This window comes from Camelina sativa, chromosome 9 (assembly GCF_000633955.1).
Source record: "Camelina sativa cultivar DH55 chromosome 9, Cs, whole genome shotgun sequence".
NCBI lineage: Eukaryota > Viridiplantae > Streptophyta > Magnoliopsida > Brassicales > Brassicaceae > Camelina > Camelina sativa.
This window is the reverse complement of record NC_025693.1, coordinates 22,633,473-22,653,051: the sequence shown is the minus strand read 5'-3', so window position 1 is coordinate 22,653,051 and position 19,579 is coordinate 22,633,473. Positions and strand designations below refer to the sequence as shown.

General features: G+C 40.0%; 1 protein-coding gene and 1 pseudogene across 1 annotated transcript; both read left to right on the top strand.

Annotated features, from left to right (window-relative positions):
* LOC104715589 lies at positions 2,940 to 3,662 on the top strand. The gene is made up of 2 exons (XM_010432981.1): positions 2,940 to 3,320; positions 3,375 to 3,662. The coding sequence occupies exons 1-2, from the start codon at positions 2,940 to 2,942 to the stop codon at positions 3,660 to 3,662; spliced, it is 669 nt and encodes a 222-aa protein (XP_010431283.1).
* Positions 14,251 to 15,425, top strand: LOC109126470 (annotated as a pseudogene).

Sequence of the window (19,579 nt, the reverse complement as noted above, 5' to 3'; positions counted from 1 at the left end):
ATATATATATATATATATATATATATATATATATATTTCTCATGTTGCTGATGGCGTTTTTGGTGAGTCATGCTATGACGTAAATCTCATGCAAACCTCACGTTAATCTTTATTCACTTTGCATATTTGAGTTAAAAAAGATTCATGCCAAAGTCAATAAACTTCACCAAATGAAAACAAAATTGAAATTTCCATTATTAGGGCATCATTAGTGGCAATTTTTCTCAGGGGTATTCTTAATAAAAAATTAAAAAATAATAATAAAGAGAGACAACAGCTGAGGAACGTTACTTCGCAGAGTAACCAGAGAATCGTTTCTCTTGCCACGTGTTAACTTATTATTAGTCAATTTTTTTTTCAGATTTTTTATTTAAATATATAATAATATTAAAACAAAACTAATTAAAATACATTAGACCACTTTTAGTGGGCGATACTCTTACAAATTCTCTTAATAAAAAATAATAAAAATAAGAGAGAGAAGAGAAAAAGTAGGGAAACAGTTTCTTCCCATGGTAACTCGAGAAGCAATTCTCATATCACATATGACAGGTGTTGTTTGCTCAATGAAACAACTATTAAAAGATAAATAAATAATAATAATTTGTTAAAAAAAATCTTTTTTAAATCTTTTTGAGATATGGTCGGCCGTTACTCCACTAATGATGCCCTTATATAGAGAAACGAGGTGTGGTTTCTCCGATGCTGATGGTCTTAATAAAAGAGAAACCAACTACAACTTATTCTTCTCTTTCGAGACTACAATTTATTCTTCTTCGAGGTGGAAAGCCTCGGTTACATCATTGTTGTAGACACCTTAAATAACCCATCACAAACAAACCCATCACCTACGTACATCCCTTTCTTGGAGATTACAAGCTTATCCGCTTTCATCTTCACCGTAAATCCATGCTTGCAAATGAGATACCCCGAGATTAGGTTCTTGCGCATATCCGGCACATGAACGACGTTCATCAGAGTAATCTCACGTCCAGAAGTAAGCTTCAAGACTATTTTGCCGTAACCTTCAATCTTTGAAGTAGCAGAGTTCCCCATGAAGAGTTTCTCATCATTCTTGTTCTTGCTGTATGTCGAAAACATCGACTTATCCATGCAAATGTGCCTAGTTGCACCGGTGTCGAACCACCACGTCTCCGGATTGATCTCGGCAACGTTAGTCTCGGTGACAAATGCACAAAAGTCAGCTTTGGTGAGATTAGCTTCATAATTTTCGTTGTTCTTAGGAGCCTTCTTACTATGGCGCTCGAAAGACTTGTGGCCCATCTTGCCACAGTTGTGACATGTTCCGGTAAACTTTTGTGAGTTTCCACCGGTTTTCTTCTTGAACTTTTGCTTGTTATGTGACAGGACTTTTCCTTTTCCCTTGTCTTGGTGCCCCTTATTTTACCACTTTCCTTGTTCGTCAACTTGGTGTTCCGCCATATTCGCATTGGGATCACGAGTTTGAGCACCAAATCCCATTTGTCTTCGGTTGGTTGACTCAATGCGGAGCCTCACTATCAAGTCTTCGAGACTCATCCACTTTCTCTTCAGCTTGAGATAGTTTTAAAATCGGTCCCGTCATGAGGGAGCTTCTCAATAACGCATGCTACTTGATATGTCTCACACAGTCTAATTCCTTCAGCATGTATCTCATGTAGGAGATTTGTTAACTCCTCAACTTGCTCCATTAGCGGCCGAGAATCCATCATTTTGAAGTTTTGAAACTTTGCAACTGCATACTTTTGTGATCTTGCATCTTCGGTGCGGTACTTTCTGTCCAAAGAGTCCCACAGTCCCTTTGAAGTCTTAATGTTGCAGTAGACGTTGTACAACTGATCACAGAGACGACTCTGGATGTAACCTTTGCACAGGAAGTCACCTTGTATCCAAGCATGTATACGTGTTATCCTCCGAGAGAATGGGCTTCTCCTTGTTAGTGTACTTACTTAGTTTCAGCGTGGTAAGATAGAAGAACATCTTCTTTTGCCACATTTTGAACGAGGTTCCATCGAACTTGTCAGGAAGTAGACTAGCCGAATTTACAGCTGCAATCTGCACCCCTTAAAACTGATCTGGGACTGCAGCAGGTACAGGTTCAGGGACTGCTACTTTCACTGGACGGAGCATACCAAACTGGATGTCATTCCCAGTCCCATTGGTGGTGGTCTCGGTGACCTCAGCAACGTTAGACACGTTCAAATCTTTAGTAGCCATGTCTGAAACACAAATACAAAGCTTTGTTCAGAACACTATTTCAAGTCGTGAAGTGACTTTAACAACACTAAATATATATTATTTGCAAACAAACACAAAAAATAACAAGACCATATAGTTTTCGCAAAACCAAACTTGTTCACGTTAAACTGTTTTGAGTTGCAAAAATAAAGAAATAACATAAGTTTCCCACTAAATATATGACGCTTGTGTGCTAAACAATACAACACTATTCAAACCACTTTTGATTAGTTTATTATTAGTTGCAGTTCTCGTTAAACACTCAAAGCAAGAGATAATTAATCTCTTAAACTTTTAATTTGCAGACACTTAAAAACCAAGACACTATGTTGATTTATGAGTTTTTAATTTGCCAATAAATCCAAACCAAAAATTCTGCAGTTTATGAATCGCAACTCAAAGGCAAACTGTGTTAAGGATACAAAATATCATGTCATTACTATTATGATATATTCTTCTCTTGTACATTACCTTCCATATCTGTTAGACCTAGAGGCTCTCTCTAGAACTGTATATATATGTACTCTTGTAATCACTCTTATGATATACAATAACATTCTCATCTTACATGGTATCAGAGCCTATCAATACCCTAATTCATTTATCTTGCAGCCGCCTCCCTCTCTGTTCTTTCATCTCAGATCTCTATTCTATTTTCTTTCTGCTCCTTATCTCTCTTGTCTTCTATTTCTTTTTCTGCCATGGCTGTCACTGCAGAAGCTGCTGACACCACTCAAGGTCTTCTCAACATCAACATCATGAATATTACCAAGCTCACCTCTACGAACTACATGACCTGGAGTCTACAAGTCCATTCCCTTCTTGATGGATACGAGCTCGTTGGATATGTTGACGGATCCTATGTTCCACCAGATCAGATGCTCACCAATACCGACCCACCAACAAATCCGGCGTACAAGATGTGGAAAAGACAAGATAAACTCATCTACAGTGGTCTTCTTGGTACTCTTTCTCCAACTTTGCAACCGCTTGTGTCCAAAACCAAATCCTCTTCAGAAATATGGAAAACGATCTCCACAACCTATGCAAATCCCATCTGGGGACATATTCAGCAACTCCGCGTGCAACTCAAGTAAGCTTCCAAAGGTGAAAAATCTATTGATGATTATATGCAGACTCTTACCACTCGATTCGATCAGTTGTCTCTTCTTGGCAAACCTCTTGCGCATGAAGAACAACTTGAGTTCATCTTTGGTGGTCTCCCTGAAGACTTCAAATCTGTTATTGACCAAGTGGAAGGTCGCAAGACACCACCATCTTTTCTTGAAGTTCATGAAAAGCTCATCAACAAGGAAGCCAAGCTCATGGCCGTCGCCCACTTTAACACAACTACGGAACCAACCTCTGCTCATGTTGCCACTACTCGTCCTGGCAATCCTGGAAAACAGTTTCCTCGCCAATAGCAGCCCTGGAACAACAACAAACACAACTCTCGACAAAATAACCACATGACACGAGGCTTCCAAGGTAAGTGTCAAATTTGCAGTGTGTTTGGCCACAGTGCAAGGCATTGTTCGCAGCTCCAACAACTGCGTCAATATGGAACTCAAAGCGGCCTGTTACCATCACCATTTCGTCTTTGGCAACCGCGTGCCAAGCTGGCGCTTGGTCAACCCCAGACGACAAATCCATGGTTGCTCGACAGTGGTGCCACCCATCATATGACTAGCGATCTCGGCAATCTTTCTCTACACCAACCATACCACGACAATGACTCTGTTCTCATTGGTGATGGTTCGGGTATTCCATTTACTCACACTGGTTCACTATCCCTATCCTCTCTCTCTAAACCATTATTCCTTACCAATGTCCTATGTGTCCCTAACATTCACAAAAATCTCATTTCTGTTAACCGTCTTAGTAACTCTAACAAGGTCTCTGTTGAATTTTTCCCTGCTTACTTTCAGGTGAAAGATCTGATCTTGGGGGTCCCATTACTCCAAGCAAAAACTAAAGGGGAGCTTTATGAGTGGCCGGTATCTTTATCCATTATCCAATCCACAATCCACAACCTCTCATTCCATCAAACCCGAGTACACCTCCACAGATCCCATCCAATCCTCAACCTCAACCGGAACCCATTCCTGACAATCATCACCCGATGAAAACTTGCCGGAAAAACAATATCACAAAACCAACCAACAAACTCAACCTCTCTGTTGCCCTTTCAAAACACATTCCACCAGAACCCACAACCGTGAACCAGGCCCTCAAAAACAAGAAATGGAGAGGAGCCATGTCGACGGAGATTGATGCCTTTGCTAAAAATCAGACTCTTGATCTTGTTCCTCGACAACCTCACTTTAATGTGGTTGGTTGTAAATGGCTGTATAAGAATAAGTTTCTTCCTAATGGTTCTCTTAGCAGGTGCAAAGCGAGGCTCGTTGCCAAAGGCTACTCATAGCAACTTGGACGTGATTACACAGAGACTTTCAGCCCAGTCATAAGATCCAAAACGATTCGTCTTGTTCTTGATGTTACTGTCTCCAAAGCCTGGCCGCTCAAGCAGATTGATGTGAACAACGCCTTCCTCCAAGGTACCCTTGATGAAGAAGTTTATATGGAACAACCTCCCGGGTTTGTAAACACTGACTTTCCCACTCATGTTTATCGCCTACGGAAAGCTATTTATTGTCTAAAACAAGCGCCCAGGGCGTGGTACAATGAGCTTAAAAATAACTTGGTTGGTCTTGGTTTTGTCAATTCTCTGGGGGATACATCTCTCTTTGTGCTTCAGAATGGAAAGGATTATCTTTACCTTCTTGTTTATGTTGATGACATATTAGTAACAGGAAGCAGTGGAGCTGATATAACTCGGATTCTCACTCTATTGGCTGAACGATTCTCTGTCAAGGACCCTGAAAACCTCAACTATTTCCTTGGTCTAGAAGCACACCGCACATCAAAGGGACTTCATCTTTCTCAGAGAAAATACATTTTCGACTTACTTCATCAATACAATATGACCGATGCAAATGCTGTCACTACACCAATGGCCTCTTCTCCAAAGCTAACACTCACCACTGGAACACCACTCTCTGATTCAACGACATATCGCAAACTGGTTGGAAGTCTCCAATATCTTGCCTTCACTCGCCTTGACATTGCGTATGCTGTCAACCGTCTCTCACAATTTATGCATCGGCCCACAGATGTTCATTGGCAGGCGGCCAAACGGATCCTTCGCTATCTGATAACATTATTATTTTAGCTATAGTTTTAGTATGCATTTAGTTTTAGCTATAATTTATCCATCAAGGCTTTAATGTCTATTATCAAGTATTTTAGGTTTCAAGAAGGTTTTACAGGTTTTATAGCAAAAAAGACCAAAAGACAAAGAAAATACGTTTTAGGAAAAATTCAGAGCTGTAGAGTACGGGCAACTTTTGAAGAACTTCCAAAACTCAGATTTCGACATACTTGGTGTCTATGGAATGCTGGAAGAGTCATCGTTCTCCTCGAAGTGGAATCAAGTCAATCCATTCACTCATCAGGAAGTTATGCCTGATTTACCGAGACGTGTTCTTAAACCGATGTAAGGAGAACCATTCAACCAATTGGCTTTTATTGAAGGCCTGACCAGCGACCACCACGGCGGTCCGGCCCAGAGGAGTCACCACGTTCTAGAAGCTTCCTACACCGCCCCTTGCCATGCACTTAACAAGAGAAGACGTTTCTACCCTTACAAAACCCTAAACCTAAACAAAACCCTATAAATACTCTTCTAAACCCTAGGGTTTAGAGTGTGCATTCATTGGAGCAGCTAAGAGACACGACCAGAGGAGCAGCCGACGTCCTGAAGCTCTCTCTCGTTCCTCTGTTTGAAGCTTTGAGATCCACCAACTCTTTCTATTCTATTTTGTTCTTGTTTCTAAAGGAGAAGATCCTACACTTTGTTTGACAATCATTGAAGTAATATCTAAACCCTTATTCTCTATTTATTCTTTTATGTTTATGAATTGTTTAAACCTTGCTTTGATGATTCCCTTAAACATGTTAGAGTAGTTTTCTAGTTGGGTATAAAGGGATAATCAAAGGGGGGAGATGATCTTAGTTGATGTGGTAACTTTCATATCAATTATTTATCAATCCACAATTTGCATTAATCAACACACCAAGAATACACAAAAATGCTTAATCTATTCTTAATCAAGTAAAAGTTCTTATGTCACTACTTAACTAATCAAAATGACTCAAATAAAGCAAACGAGAAGATGCAAACTCAAGGCGAACAAACACAAATAGCAATAATACTTAAAATCAAGAACTAACAAGAGAACCTTGGGCAAGGTAATTGACTTGGGAGATAGTTAATCAATCCTAGATGCCTAAGTAACAATCAAGAACAATCCTATGGCTATAACACTTATGCAAATCAATTCATTTCCATGATAGAGATCATATGCTAGTCAAAAGAAAAACAACAATTTCCAAAGGTAATCACAAGACAAACATGCATTAAGAACAAGTTCAAATACCACTAAGCACCCTAATCATCAATTTCCATTGGCTAGGAATTTCATCAAACACCTTGTGGGCATGGAAATCCTAAAGTCTAGATTCAAGTTTGATCAAAGCTATCTAGCATTATTATCACTAATCAAGATAGGAAATGCATAAATAAAGCCCTAGACATCAAAGATCAACCATCTATCTCCCTAATCTACCAAGCCCAAAGTCCTAAAAGATCTACTCACTAATCATCATGATCACACAAAGGAAAGAGTTTTGTCTTTGTGAAATCATAATAAAAGTTTGTAGATTAAGAGATTTGAAAGACAAACTACTATTAAAACTGGAAAAACCACCAAAGATTCAACAAAACCAAGTGTGGAAAAGCTTAAGAACCCTAGGTGGCTCCTTAACAAAAGCTAATACAAGGGATAAAAGATAAGATAAGAGATAAGAGATAAGTCTCCACAATTAGGGTTTGAGTATTTATAGGAAAACATAAACTAAACCGGAACAAACCGGATTATAATTAAACAATTCAGAGAAAACCGGAACAAACCGGGTTTTGGTCTCAAAATGGCACACGATCGACCACTTGATCGACCATTTGGTCGATTGGTCCTCCGTCGTGATCGACCATTTGGTCGATCGGTTGGTCGATCGGCTGAAGTCCCGAAGTCTCGATCCGCGAAGTCCAAAGTCCAGCTTTGCGATACGATCGACCATTTGGTCGATTTCTCGGTCGATTGTCCAAGTCTCCGAAGTCTCGCTTTGCGTCACGATCGACCATTTGGTCGATTGCTCGGTCGATTGTCCAAGTCTCCGAAGTCTCGCTTTGCGTCACGATCGACCATTTGGTCGATTGCTCGGTCGATCGGCCAACTCTCCGAAGTCTCAGCTCGCGTCACGATTGACCATTTGGTCGATTGCTTTGGTCGATCGTTTTGTCCTGTGTCCAGTCCGAGGAATCCTGATAGTGCTTTGATCGACCAAATGGTCGATTGGTTGCTCGATTGCTTGAAGTCCGCGAATCCGTCAATGTGTTGATTGACCATTTGGTCGATCGACTGGTCGATTGGTCGGCCTCCTTGTCCTCATTTCATTTCCTTGCAAATCCTTGACTTATTTGGCTCCAAAGCTTGCTTTCCTTGCATATCTCCACTCCAACACCTGAAATACCAGACTTGATGCAAAATGCAGCCTAAACAACCTAAATGCTCAAGAATATGCACAAAACAATGAGGAAATAAGCTTTAAAAACTCATAAAAACACAAGATATCATTAGTTTAGGTGGCAATTTTTAGGGTTTGTTAGATTTAAATTCTGTTTATTCTATGGTTTAATTCTAAGTCTTTGCTTAATGCTTTAAGTTAGCCTCATGAACTAAATATGATCTAAAGTGTGTGTGCTTTGCCAAAAGCTTGCATTTGTGCTTGACCTAGCTTAGATGTGTGAGGAGTCATAGGAAGCACATACCCCTTACCTATGGAATCTCATGGATTAGAATCGAACTTGTTTAAATTGCTTTGATCTATGCGTCGTTGCCTGCGACAGTTGAGTAACGGAGTGTAGAGATCTTAGACGGTTAGCTTGTGATCTATAAGTTAACGGTTCATTCGTGTTTTGTAGTCCGAGTTTTAGATAAACAAACTAACCCTAAACTTTCCTAGATAGATAGATCATTGAACCCCTGTGATTCCCTTTGATGCCCAATGCTTGTTTTATTATTTTTACTTGCTTTTTATTTACATTATTTGCTTACTACAACCGTGACAACCAAAATTCCCATTTTATTGAGTCCTAGCCTTACTTACTTCCGTTGGATTCCGTTGAACAACAACTCTCTCTCTGTGGGATCGATCCTTAAATACTACTACCGATTAGCTGTGCACTTTCAGCCGTCGTGTGGTCTTTTAAGGTAAAATATTTTGAAGTGAAAAACCACACACATTACTATCTCGCTGGCACGCCAACACACGGCATTTTCTTCTCTGCGACGACCCCTCTCTCCTTACATGCCTACTCTGACGCTAACTGGACTGGGGACTCAAATGACTATGTGTCTACCAATGCCTACATAATCTATCTTGGTTGCAATCACATTTCATGGTCTGCTACGAAACAGAATGGTGTGGCACGTTCCTCCACTGAAGCAGAATATAGGGCAGTAGACAACACGGCATCGGAACTATGGTGGATTTGCAGTCTACTCACTGAACTCGGCATAGCAAACACAGCTCCACCGGGTAATATATTATGACAATGTTGGCACCACATTTCTCTGTGCTAATCCTGTTTTCCACTCCAGAATGAAGCATATTGCTATTGACTATCACTTCATCCGGGGTCAGGTCCAAAAATGGCAGTCTTCGTCTTGCTCATGTACATACCACGTGTTTGCTAAAAATGTTAAGGATACATAATATCAGCCCCTCCATCTTGAGGGGAGATGTTAAGGATACATGATATCATGTCATTACTATTACGATATATTCTTCCCTTGTACATTACCTTCCATATCTGTTAGACCTAGAGGCTCTCTCTAGAACTGTATATATATGTACTCTTGTAATCACTCTTATGATATACAATAACATTCTCATCTTACAAACTGCATGTTTTGAATAACACAACAATTGGTATCAAAATAGTTTATAGAATCACGATTCTTAACAGTAAATCAGTCAAATGCAAACAGCAGGTTTTACAAACCACAAATCTAAACCAATTGCAGCTTTAACTCAGCCTTAAAATCACAATCTTACGGTGAGTTAAAATCAATACACACTCTGTTTTTACTTTCGCAAAAGAATACAACAGTCCAAGGCTCTGAAGCTCTCGTTATGGTTTTTACCCAATCGCAACTGTGGTAAACAAAATTGTGAGTACACACACAACCTCTCCTTAAACGTTTATGAAATCTCAAATCAATATGTTAGATGTTTATAGAACAACAAGAGAATCAAAGAGTTAAGAATGTAGGAGCTGGAAATTTGCCACACTACATAAGAGGTATTGAATAAGAGAAAACACACAAATGTTAAGGGAAATGGAGGCGAGACCGAAATCTCTTTCCTTAACTCTTTGAAACCCCTGCAGTGCGACGGGATTAGTGGTTACAAGAGTCTCAGGATACAACACATTCACAAACGGGTTTGCTAATCAATTAAACACACTGGCTCTACACGAACTACACACTAAGATACTCTCGAAGACAATTACTTTGTGACAGAGAGATTGTTGGAGAAACTTACTTTGTGACAGGGAGAGAGATATCTCGATCGGTTGTCATATGCGACTTGAACATGTGTTTATATAGAGGTTTTGGATGACTTGGGTTTGAAATTGATTCTCCACAACTTTACCTAGTCCATCGCAAATCTAGGAGGTGGACAACGTGAATAAGCGACGATCTCTCAAAGAAATCCAACTCTCCACTTGATCACAAAAACAAAGAGACCAAGTCTCACGTAGATGTGAAACAGAGTTTTGACTCTATTCAATCTGACCCACTTCTCTTGGAGCTCCAACTTGAGCAAAGTCAAACCATTAAGGCTTAATTTCTCATTCAAACAATCCAATTTTATTAAGCCCACTAAGCTTAAATAAATTGAGGTCCAACAATCCCCCACATGAATAGGAATTACAAACTAAACATAGGAAGACTAAACATTTTTTTTTTACAAACTAGACTTGACTAAGCTAGACACAATTTAGACTAGACTAGACAAACGTTCGAGAGTATACGAAAATATTATTGTATCTGAAAGGTAGCATTTTTCAGCTTTGAACCCATCATTTTTAATATCTGTCGGATTTACTTGGCCGGAGGTGAACATTATATCTTGAACCACCCAGATTTTAATGTAAACCTAGACAACATGTATCGCGCAACAACACTTTCTCGTAGAGATTTAGTTCTCTATTGTTTCCATTTTGGCCTTGTACATTCCTGGGTTCATGAGTGAACTTGGAGAATATAGCCTCTCTTTCATTCTCCTAGAAACGGCCCCATTTCACACTCACTAGGTGATCTCCCATCAGTTTTGTTTTTAGAAGCATCATGTAATACTCCACGAATATCTCAAAACTATGGTATGTCATTAAATGCTAATGCTTAACCTCAACTGTTACAAGTAACACTGTTTATTTTTCATCTTTTCAGGAACTAGGTATAGACATCTTACAGTGTTCAACTCTAATTCAACTTGATTTAGTTGTCCCTTTTGAACCTAGATCTTAGGATCTCTAATCAGATAGGTTGGATTTCCACCAAGGGGAATTTATATTTCTAGGCTACCCATTCCTCTTTATAATCCAATGGTTTGATCATTTAATCATTTATTCAGTGTCTAAAAAATAGCTAATTGCTATAATAGTATGCACATAATATTGACACTGGTTTTTTCTACTTAAGAATATCATCCACAAATTTCAAAAATTTACATGGTTTCTTGAGCTTTATCCAAAATAATGAATTTTCTAATAACTTTATGTGGTATCATGTTGAGATTAATATTTGTGGTAAACAACGCTTCCTCCCACATTTTATAGACTAACCCTTCAATATTTAATTCATCCTTTGCCACATAAATAAAAAATATTTTGTACAATCATTAAAGAGAGTTACAAAATTTAATCACATCGTTTAATGTGAATTATTCAATATATATATATATATATATATATATATATATATATATTTCTCATGTTGGTGATGGCGTTTTTGGTGAGTCATGCTATGACGTAAATCTCATGCAAACCTCACGTTTATCTTTACTCACTTTGCATATTTGAGTTAAAAAAGATTCATGCCAAAGTCAATAAACTTCACCAAATGAAAACAAAATTGAAATTTCCATTATTAATAAAAGAGAAACCAACTACAACTTATTCTTCTCTTTTGAGACTACAATTTATTCTTCTTCGAGGTGGAAAGCCTCGGTTACATCATTGTTGTAGACACCTTAAATAATCCATCACAAACAAACCCATCACCTACGTCCATCCCTTTCTTGGAGATTACAAGCTTATCCGCTTTCATCTTCACCGTAAATCCATGCTTGCAAATGAGATACCCCGAGATTAGGTTCCTGCGCATATCCGGCACATGAACGACGTTCATCAGAGTAATCTCACGTCCAGAAGTAAGCTTCAAGACTATTTTGCCGTAACCTTCAATCTTTGAAGTAGCAGAGTTCCCCATGAAGAGTTTCTCATCATTCTTGTTCTTGCTGTATGTCGAAAACATCGACTTATCCATGCAAATGTGCCTAGTTGCACCGGTGTCGAACCACCACGTCTCCGGATTGATCTCGGCAACGTTAGTCTCGGTGACAAATGCACAAAAGTCAGCTTTGGTGAGATTAGCTTCATAATTTTCGTTGTTCTTAGGAGCCTTCTTACTATGGCGCTCGAAAGACTTGTGGCCCATCTTGCCACAGTTGTGACATGTTCCGGTAAACTTTTGTGAGTTTCCACCGGTTTTCTTCTTGAACTTTTGCTTGTTATGTGACAGGACTTTTCCTTTTCCCTTGTCTTGGTGCCCCTTATTTTACCACTTTCCTTGTTCGTCAACTTGGTGTTCCGCCATATTCGCATTGGGATCACGAGTTTGAGCACCAAATCCCATTTGTCTTCGGTTGGTTGACTCAATGCGGAGCCTCACTATCAAGTCTTCGAGACTCATCCACTTTCTCTTCAGCTTGAGATAGTTTTAAAATCGGTCCCGTCATGAGGGAGCTTCTCAATAACGCATGCTACTTGATATGTCTCACACAGTCTAATTCCTTCAGCATGTATCTCATGTAGGAGATTTGTTAACTCCTCAACTTGCTCCATTAGCGGCCGAGAATCCATCATTTTGAAGTTTTGAAACTTTGCAACTGCATACTTTTGTGATCTTGCATCTTCAGTGCGGTACTTTCTGTCCAAAGAGTCCCACAGTCCCTTTGAAGTCTTAACGTTGCAGTAGACGTTGTACAACTGATCACAGAGACGACTCTTGATGTTACCTTTGCACAGGAAGTCACCTTGTATCCAAGCATGTATACTTGCTAACGCATGTGGATCCGTGTTATCCTCCGAGAGAATGGGCTTCTCCTTGTTAGTGTACTTACTTAGTTTCAGCGTGGTAAGATAGAAGAACATCTTCTTTTGCCACATTTTGAACGAGGTTCCATCGAACTTGTCAGGAAGTAGACTAGCCGAATTTACAGCTGCAATCTGCACCCCTTGAAACTGATCTGGGACTACAGCAGGTACAGGTTCAGGGACTGCTACTTTCACTGGAAGGAGCATACCAAACTGGATGTCATTCCCAGTCCCATTGGTGGTGGTCTCGGTGACCTCAGCAACGTTAGACACGTTCAAATCTTCAGTAGCCATGTCTGAAACACAAATACAAAGCTTTGTTCAGAACACTATTTCAAGTCGTGAAGTGACTTTAACAACACTAAATATATATTATTTGCAAACAAACACAAAAAATAACAAGACCATATAGTTTTCGCAAAACCAAACTTGTTCACGTTAAACTGTTTTGAGTTGCAAAAATAAAGAAATAACATAAGTTTCCCACTAAATATATGACGCTTGTGTGCTAAACAATACAACACTATTCAAACCACTTTTGATTAGTTTATTATTAGTTGCAGTTCTCGTTAAACACTCAAAGCAAGAGATAATTAATCTCTTAAACTTTTAATTTGCAGACACTTAAAAACCAAGACACTATGTTGATTTATGAGTTTTTAATTTGCCAATAAATCCAAACCAAAAATTCTGCAGTTTATGAATCGCAACTCAAAGGCAAACTGTGTTTAAGGATACAGAATATCATGTCTTTACTATTACAATATATTCTTCTCTTGTACATTACCTTCCATATCTGTTAGACCTAGTGGCTCTCTCTAGAACTGTATATATATGTACTCTTGTAATCACTCTTATGATATAAAATAACATTCTCATCTTACATGGTATCAGAGCCTATCGATACCCTAATTCATTTATCTTGCAGCCGCCTCCCTCTCTGTTCTTTCATCTCAGATCTCTTCTCTTCTCTTTTCTGCTCCTTATCTCTCTTGTCTTCTATTTCTTTTTCTACCATGGCTGTCGCTGCAGAAGCTGTTGACACCACTCGGTCTTCTCAACATCAACATGATGAATATTACCAAGCTTACCTCTACGAACTACATGACCTGGAGTATATAAGTCCATTCCCTTCTTGATGGATACGAGCTCACTGGATATGTTGACGGATCCTCTGTTCCACCAGATCAGATGCTCACCAACACCCCCCCCCAACACCAAATCCGGCGTACAAGACGTGAAAAAGACAAGATAAACTCATCTACAGTGGTCTTCTTAGTACTCTTTCTCCAACTCTGCAACCGCTTGTGTCCAAAACCAAATCCTCTGAAGAAATGTGGAAAACGATCTCCACAACCTATGCCAATCCCATCTGGGGACATATTCAGCAACTCCGCCTGCAACTCAAGTAAGCTTCCAAAGGTGAAAAATATATTGATGATTATATGCAGACTCTTACCACTCGATTCGATCAATTGCCTCTTCTTGGCAAACCTCTTGCGCATGAAGAACAACTTGAGTTCATCTTTGGTGGTCTTCCTGAAGACTTCAAATCTGTTATTGACCAAGTGGAAGGTCGCAAGACACCACCGTCTATTCTCGAAGTTCATGAAAAGCTCATCAACAAGGAAGCCAAGCTCATGGCCGTCGCCCACTCTAACACAACAACAGGACCAACCTCTGCTCATGTTGCCACTCTAACACAACTACGGGACCAACCTCTGCTCATGTAACCTCACCACCAAGCAGTGCTTGACTTTTCCCATCATAACATCAAGACTTTTGGATGAACCTAATGACAACCTCTGCTCATGTAACCTCACCACCAAGCAGCACGTGACTTTTCCCATCATAACATCAAGACTTTTGGCTGAACCTAATGACAACAATATTTGGAGTTTTTTTGGGCACGAATCTGTTTATGATGAATACAAAGTGCTTAACATAGATAGTTTGGGATGTGATCAAGGAAGATGGGATAGTTACATCTGAGCATCATGTGTTGGTACTTGGTCCTAGAGCTTCTTGGAGAAGCCCTTATACTACTAGTACCATTCCTCCTCATCGTCCTTTCTCACAAGGTATCTCCATCAACGGTGTTTTGTACTACGGAGCTTGGACTGATGCAAATAGATGTGTGGTTGTGAGTTTTAACTTGATTTCTGAAGAGTTCAGTTTGATTGAATGACCCATTAAGGCTGGCATAGTCAGACATACATATCGCTCTAACATTGTCAACTACCAAGGCAAGTTAGCTGTTTTTGATTACTCCCAACTTGCGTCTAATGAAACAGTGGACTTGTGGGTTATGGAGGATGAGGGGAAGATGATTTGGTCTAACAAGACTATGGTCTTCCCCTTTTCCAATATCAATTTTGTCCAAGGTGATAGGTTGGGGATCCAAGGGACTGGCCGTTGCAGTGAGATTAGGCTGGCAAAGACAAATCTCTTATCCACTCAACCGAGACCTTTTGTCATTTATGATTTGAACAGAAACCAAATAACAAGAAGCCTTGAAATAAGTCGACCACCATATCTTTGGTTTTTGGGAATAAACAAGGGTTTTCAAACCAATTTCTGGGAGGATGATACTGAGAGCATTTTGTATTTGGAGACCTAAATTATACCCTTGTAACTCAATCATATATACTTTTGCATAAGTTTGAACAATATCATTTTGAGCTCCTAAGATTAGATTGGTATTTATTATTCTTTACTAAGATGAATTACCTACACGTATGGAAATGTTAAGGTGCAAGTTTTGTTTATGTTCTATATTTTTAACTCATATTTTTGAAAAAAGAACTCCTCTCATCTTGTTTCTGTGTATACAATATTCAGTAAATTATTGGTGCAACTAAAGAACCAAAATTAGATGGAATTAAACTTTTAAATTTGAACATTTGGTAGCTTCCAATTTGCAACCAATCAATCTATCATATTACTTTGAACAATACCAATCATATACATTTCCGTTTTTAAAACACAACATTATAAGATACTTACAAAACCATGTTTAAAATCTTTGTAAAACAAGTTTAAAATCTTTATAGTACTTCCGGATTAATAGTATGTAGATATATGAATTTTTGGTAAATATTAAATTAAACTACATCTACAAGCCGAAAGACTCCAAGTGTCTGAGCGTTCCCAATGATGTGGATACAGTTAGAAAAGAGAAGCAAGACATACAATTGAACCTTTATAATGAGCAATGAGAGTTGGATCCATACATACATGATCATAGGGTAACTGAATTGCTAATTTGGCCGTAACATACAATTCGGCTCAAGTGGGCACCAGTTTCGACTTTTGACCAATAAGACCTATGAAACATCTCAATGTATGTCCTTTACACCTTGCTAGCTTTGGCATTCTCTACTCTATCCTGTCAAGCAAGTATCTAGTGTTTAACCATATATATCAAGGCTTCCTTCACTTTGCAACCATGGTTTTGGTTTCCTCTAACAACTCTTGTGTCATCCGTGAATCATTTTTTCTGCCAATTTTAATAAGACGTAACTGCATATGATTCTTATTTAGCAAGAACAAAAAAAAATGAAGTATGTGATAAGCTGAAGAGTGAAGCTGAAGAGGGAAATATATAAACCCACTGTTTCCATTAAATGCTTATGTATCCTTCTTCTCCCTCAGAACCTTGCGGTAGTCCCTGAAAAATCTCAAGCCACATGTAAGCTAATGTTACTCCCAAAAATGACATATTCTTCGCATGTGCTACTTTCTAGACTACTACTACTACATGTATATGGTTCATGAATTATGACTAGTCGAAGCAACTCATGTCCTAGACTGTAATAACTAAAGGAAGAATATATCACTTCTGTTTCAAAAAATTCCTAATACTAGGCAAACGACAAAAACAGAGGCACTCATGCAGCAGAAAAAGAAAAAAAATGGTTTAGGACCATCATCTTGTCATGGAATGAGATTGAATGAAAAAAAAATGGTTTAGGACCATCTTGTCATGGAATGAGATTGAATTTTAGTAATGTCAAGTATCATACAAAACTCACCTTTATCGCCAAATTGGGTTATGATGAAAATGATTCTGGAGATATAACTGTGAAAGTTGTGAATGTTGTGTTATTGAGTGTGATTTACAGAGATGATTGCAGACTCATATATATACTGAGACATGGACGATTCTAGGCTATACAACATATGGAATGAAACAGAAACAAGGAATGTGAATATTGAGGTAGTGAAGACGTGATACGATCGTATCGTTGACAAATATGACAGTGGTGAGGACGTGATACGACTGTATCCTTGAGAGATATGATTGTATCCTTAACATCCCCCTCAAGATGGAGGAGCTTTGGTTACTCCAATCTTGTGACGTAGTTCAAGGAACCGTTGACGATCCAATGGTTTGGTAAGTGCATCAGCAAGTTGGTCGGTGGTGTGGACATGAGCAACACGAAGAAGGCCATTTTGAACTTGTCCCCTTATGAAGTGGTAGTCTATCGCAATGTGCTTCATTCGGGAATGGAACACGGGGTTGGCACAGAGGAATGTGGCACCAACATTGTCACAATATATCACCGGAGGAGCAGTTTGTCGTATCCCAAGCTCGGAGAGGAGATTACATATCCATCTTATTTCAGATGCTGTGTTGGCTACCAACCTGTATTCAGCCTCGGTGGAGGATCGTGCCACGCCATTCTGTTTCTTTGCTGACCAAGATATAGGATTGCTGCCTAAATAAACGATGTATGCATTGGTTGATACATAGTCATGGGAATCTCCTGCCCAATCTGCATCGGAAAAAGCATGTAGTGATAGTGGTGTTTTGGCAGAGAGAAAGAGACCATGTGTAGGCGTACCGGCCAGATAGCGTAGTATTCTCTTTGCAGCCTGCCAATGAGCATCGGTGGGGCGGTGCATGAACTGTGAGAGGCGGTTTACCGCGTAAGCAATGTCAAGCCGAGTGAAAGCTAGATATTGGAGGCTGCCTACGAGCTTTCGATAAGGTGTCGGGTCCGAGAGAGTGTGTCCAGATGTAAGTGTGAGCTTTGGTGAGGATGCCATCGGTGTGAGGACTGCGTTGGCATCGGTCATGTTATATTGATGGAGAAGGTCAACAATGTACTTCCGCTGGGATAAATGGAGCCCGTGAGGAGTGCGATGTGCTTTGATGCCAAGGAAGTAATTAAGATCTTCAGGATCCTTAACAGAGAAGCGTTCAGCGAGTAAGGTAAGAACTTGTTGTATGTGAGCAGCATTGCTCCCAGTAATAAGAATATCATCGACGTAAACAAGGAGGTAGAGAAATTCCTTCCCATTTTGAAGCACGAACAGTGATGTGTCGGCGAGGGAGTTCACAAAACCAAGACCAACCAGGTAGTTCTTTAGTTCGGTGTACCATGCGCGAGGTGCCTGTTTTAAGCCGTAGATCGCCTTTTGTAGACGACAGACATGGTTCGGGAAGTCGGTGTTGACAAAGCCTGGTGGTTGCTCCATATAGACCTCTTCATCCAGTGTTCCTTGTAGGAATGCGTTATTGACATCGAGCTGTTTGATAGGCGAGGACTTAGAGACAGCAACATCAAGAACCAGCCTGATCGTGGTTGATTTGATCACTGGGCTGAACGTTTCGGTATAGTCACGACCAAGCTGTTGAGTGTATCCTTTTGCAACGAGCCTTGCTTTACACCTGCCAAGTGAGCCATTAGGATTAAATTTGTTTTTATAAAGCCATTTGCAACCAACAACATTATGGTGAGGCTGTCTAGGAACAAGATCAAGAGTACGGTTCCGAGCAAAGGCATCAATTTCGGTAGACATGGCTCCACGCCAGTTCGGGTCTTTCAAGGCCTGAGTCACTGTCGAGGGTTCGGGTGGTATGTAGGGGGATAAAGCGACAGAGATGTTGAATTTTTGTTTGGGTTTGGAGATGTTATTTTTCCGGCGAGTTTTCATTGCATGTTGGTTATCGGTGACAACGGGTTGTGGTGCAGGTGGGGCTGGTAACGGGTTGACGGTAGGTGGTGATGGATTTGGGGATGTGGGTTGTGGAGTTGGGTTTGGAGGGTTGAGTGTCGGGTTTGGAGGTTGAGTGTTTGGGTTTGGTGATTTGGTAATTTGGTTTGATGTTTGTGGATTGGTGTGGGCTTGTTTTGATGGGTCTGTGGTGATGGATCGTCTAACATATTGTTTGAGAGGAGGTTGTTGTTCAGGTTGAGTTGTTTGAGCGTGGTGAGGGCAATTGTGAGAGTCATCAATAGTGTTCGTAACAGTGTCTCGTTCGGGGTTGACGATTGATTCCGTGATCACTGGCTGGTGACGATCTGAGCTCGGTGGTCCTGGCAGCGGTGGCGTTACGAGTGGTGACGGTGACGGTGGAGGAGGCTGGGTTGGGGGAGTTAGAGATGGAGGAGGTGGTATGAGTATAGCCGAGGGATGTAGTTGAGGTTCCGGAGAAGATGGTAGAGTTGTGGATGATGGTGGGGAGAACTGTTGAAACGGGAAGCTGCTCTCATCAAACTTAACATGGCGTGACACATATATTCGACCGGAACTTGGTTGAAGACATAGATAAGCGCTTTGCATGAGAGAATAGCCCAAAAAGACACATGGAGTTGAGCGGTTTTCGAGCTTATGATTGGTGTACGGACGCAGTCACGGAAAACATAGACACCCAAACACACGAAATTTGTCGTAGTTGGGTTCCGCGCCAAACAGCTTATGTTGTGGATTCTCCATGGTGAGGACTGGCGTCGGAAGGCGGTTTATGAGGTAAACAGCCGTAGC

Bases quoted from the DNA above. Each gene is read 5' to 3' on its own strand.
- LOC104715589 (XM_010432981.1), top strand. From the start codon at position 2,940: ATGGCTGTCACTGCAGAAGCTGCTGACACCACTCAAGGTCTTCTCAAC. The intron at 3,321-3,374 runs GTGCAACTCAAG...GATTATATGCAG, and splicing joins GACATATTCAGCAACTCCGC to ACTCTTACCACTCGATTCGA.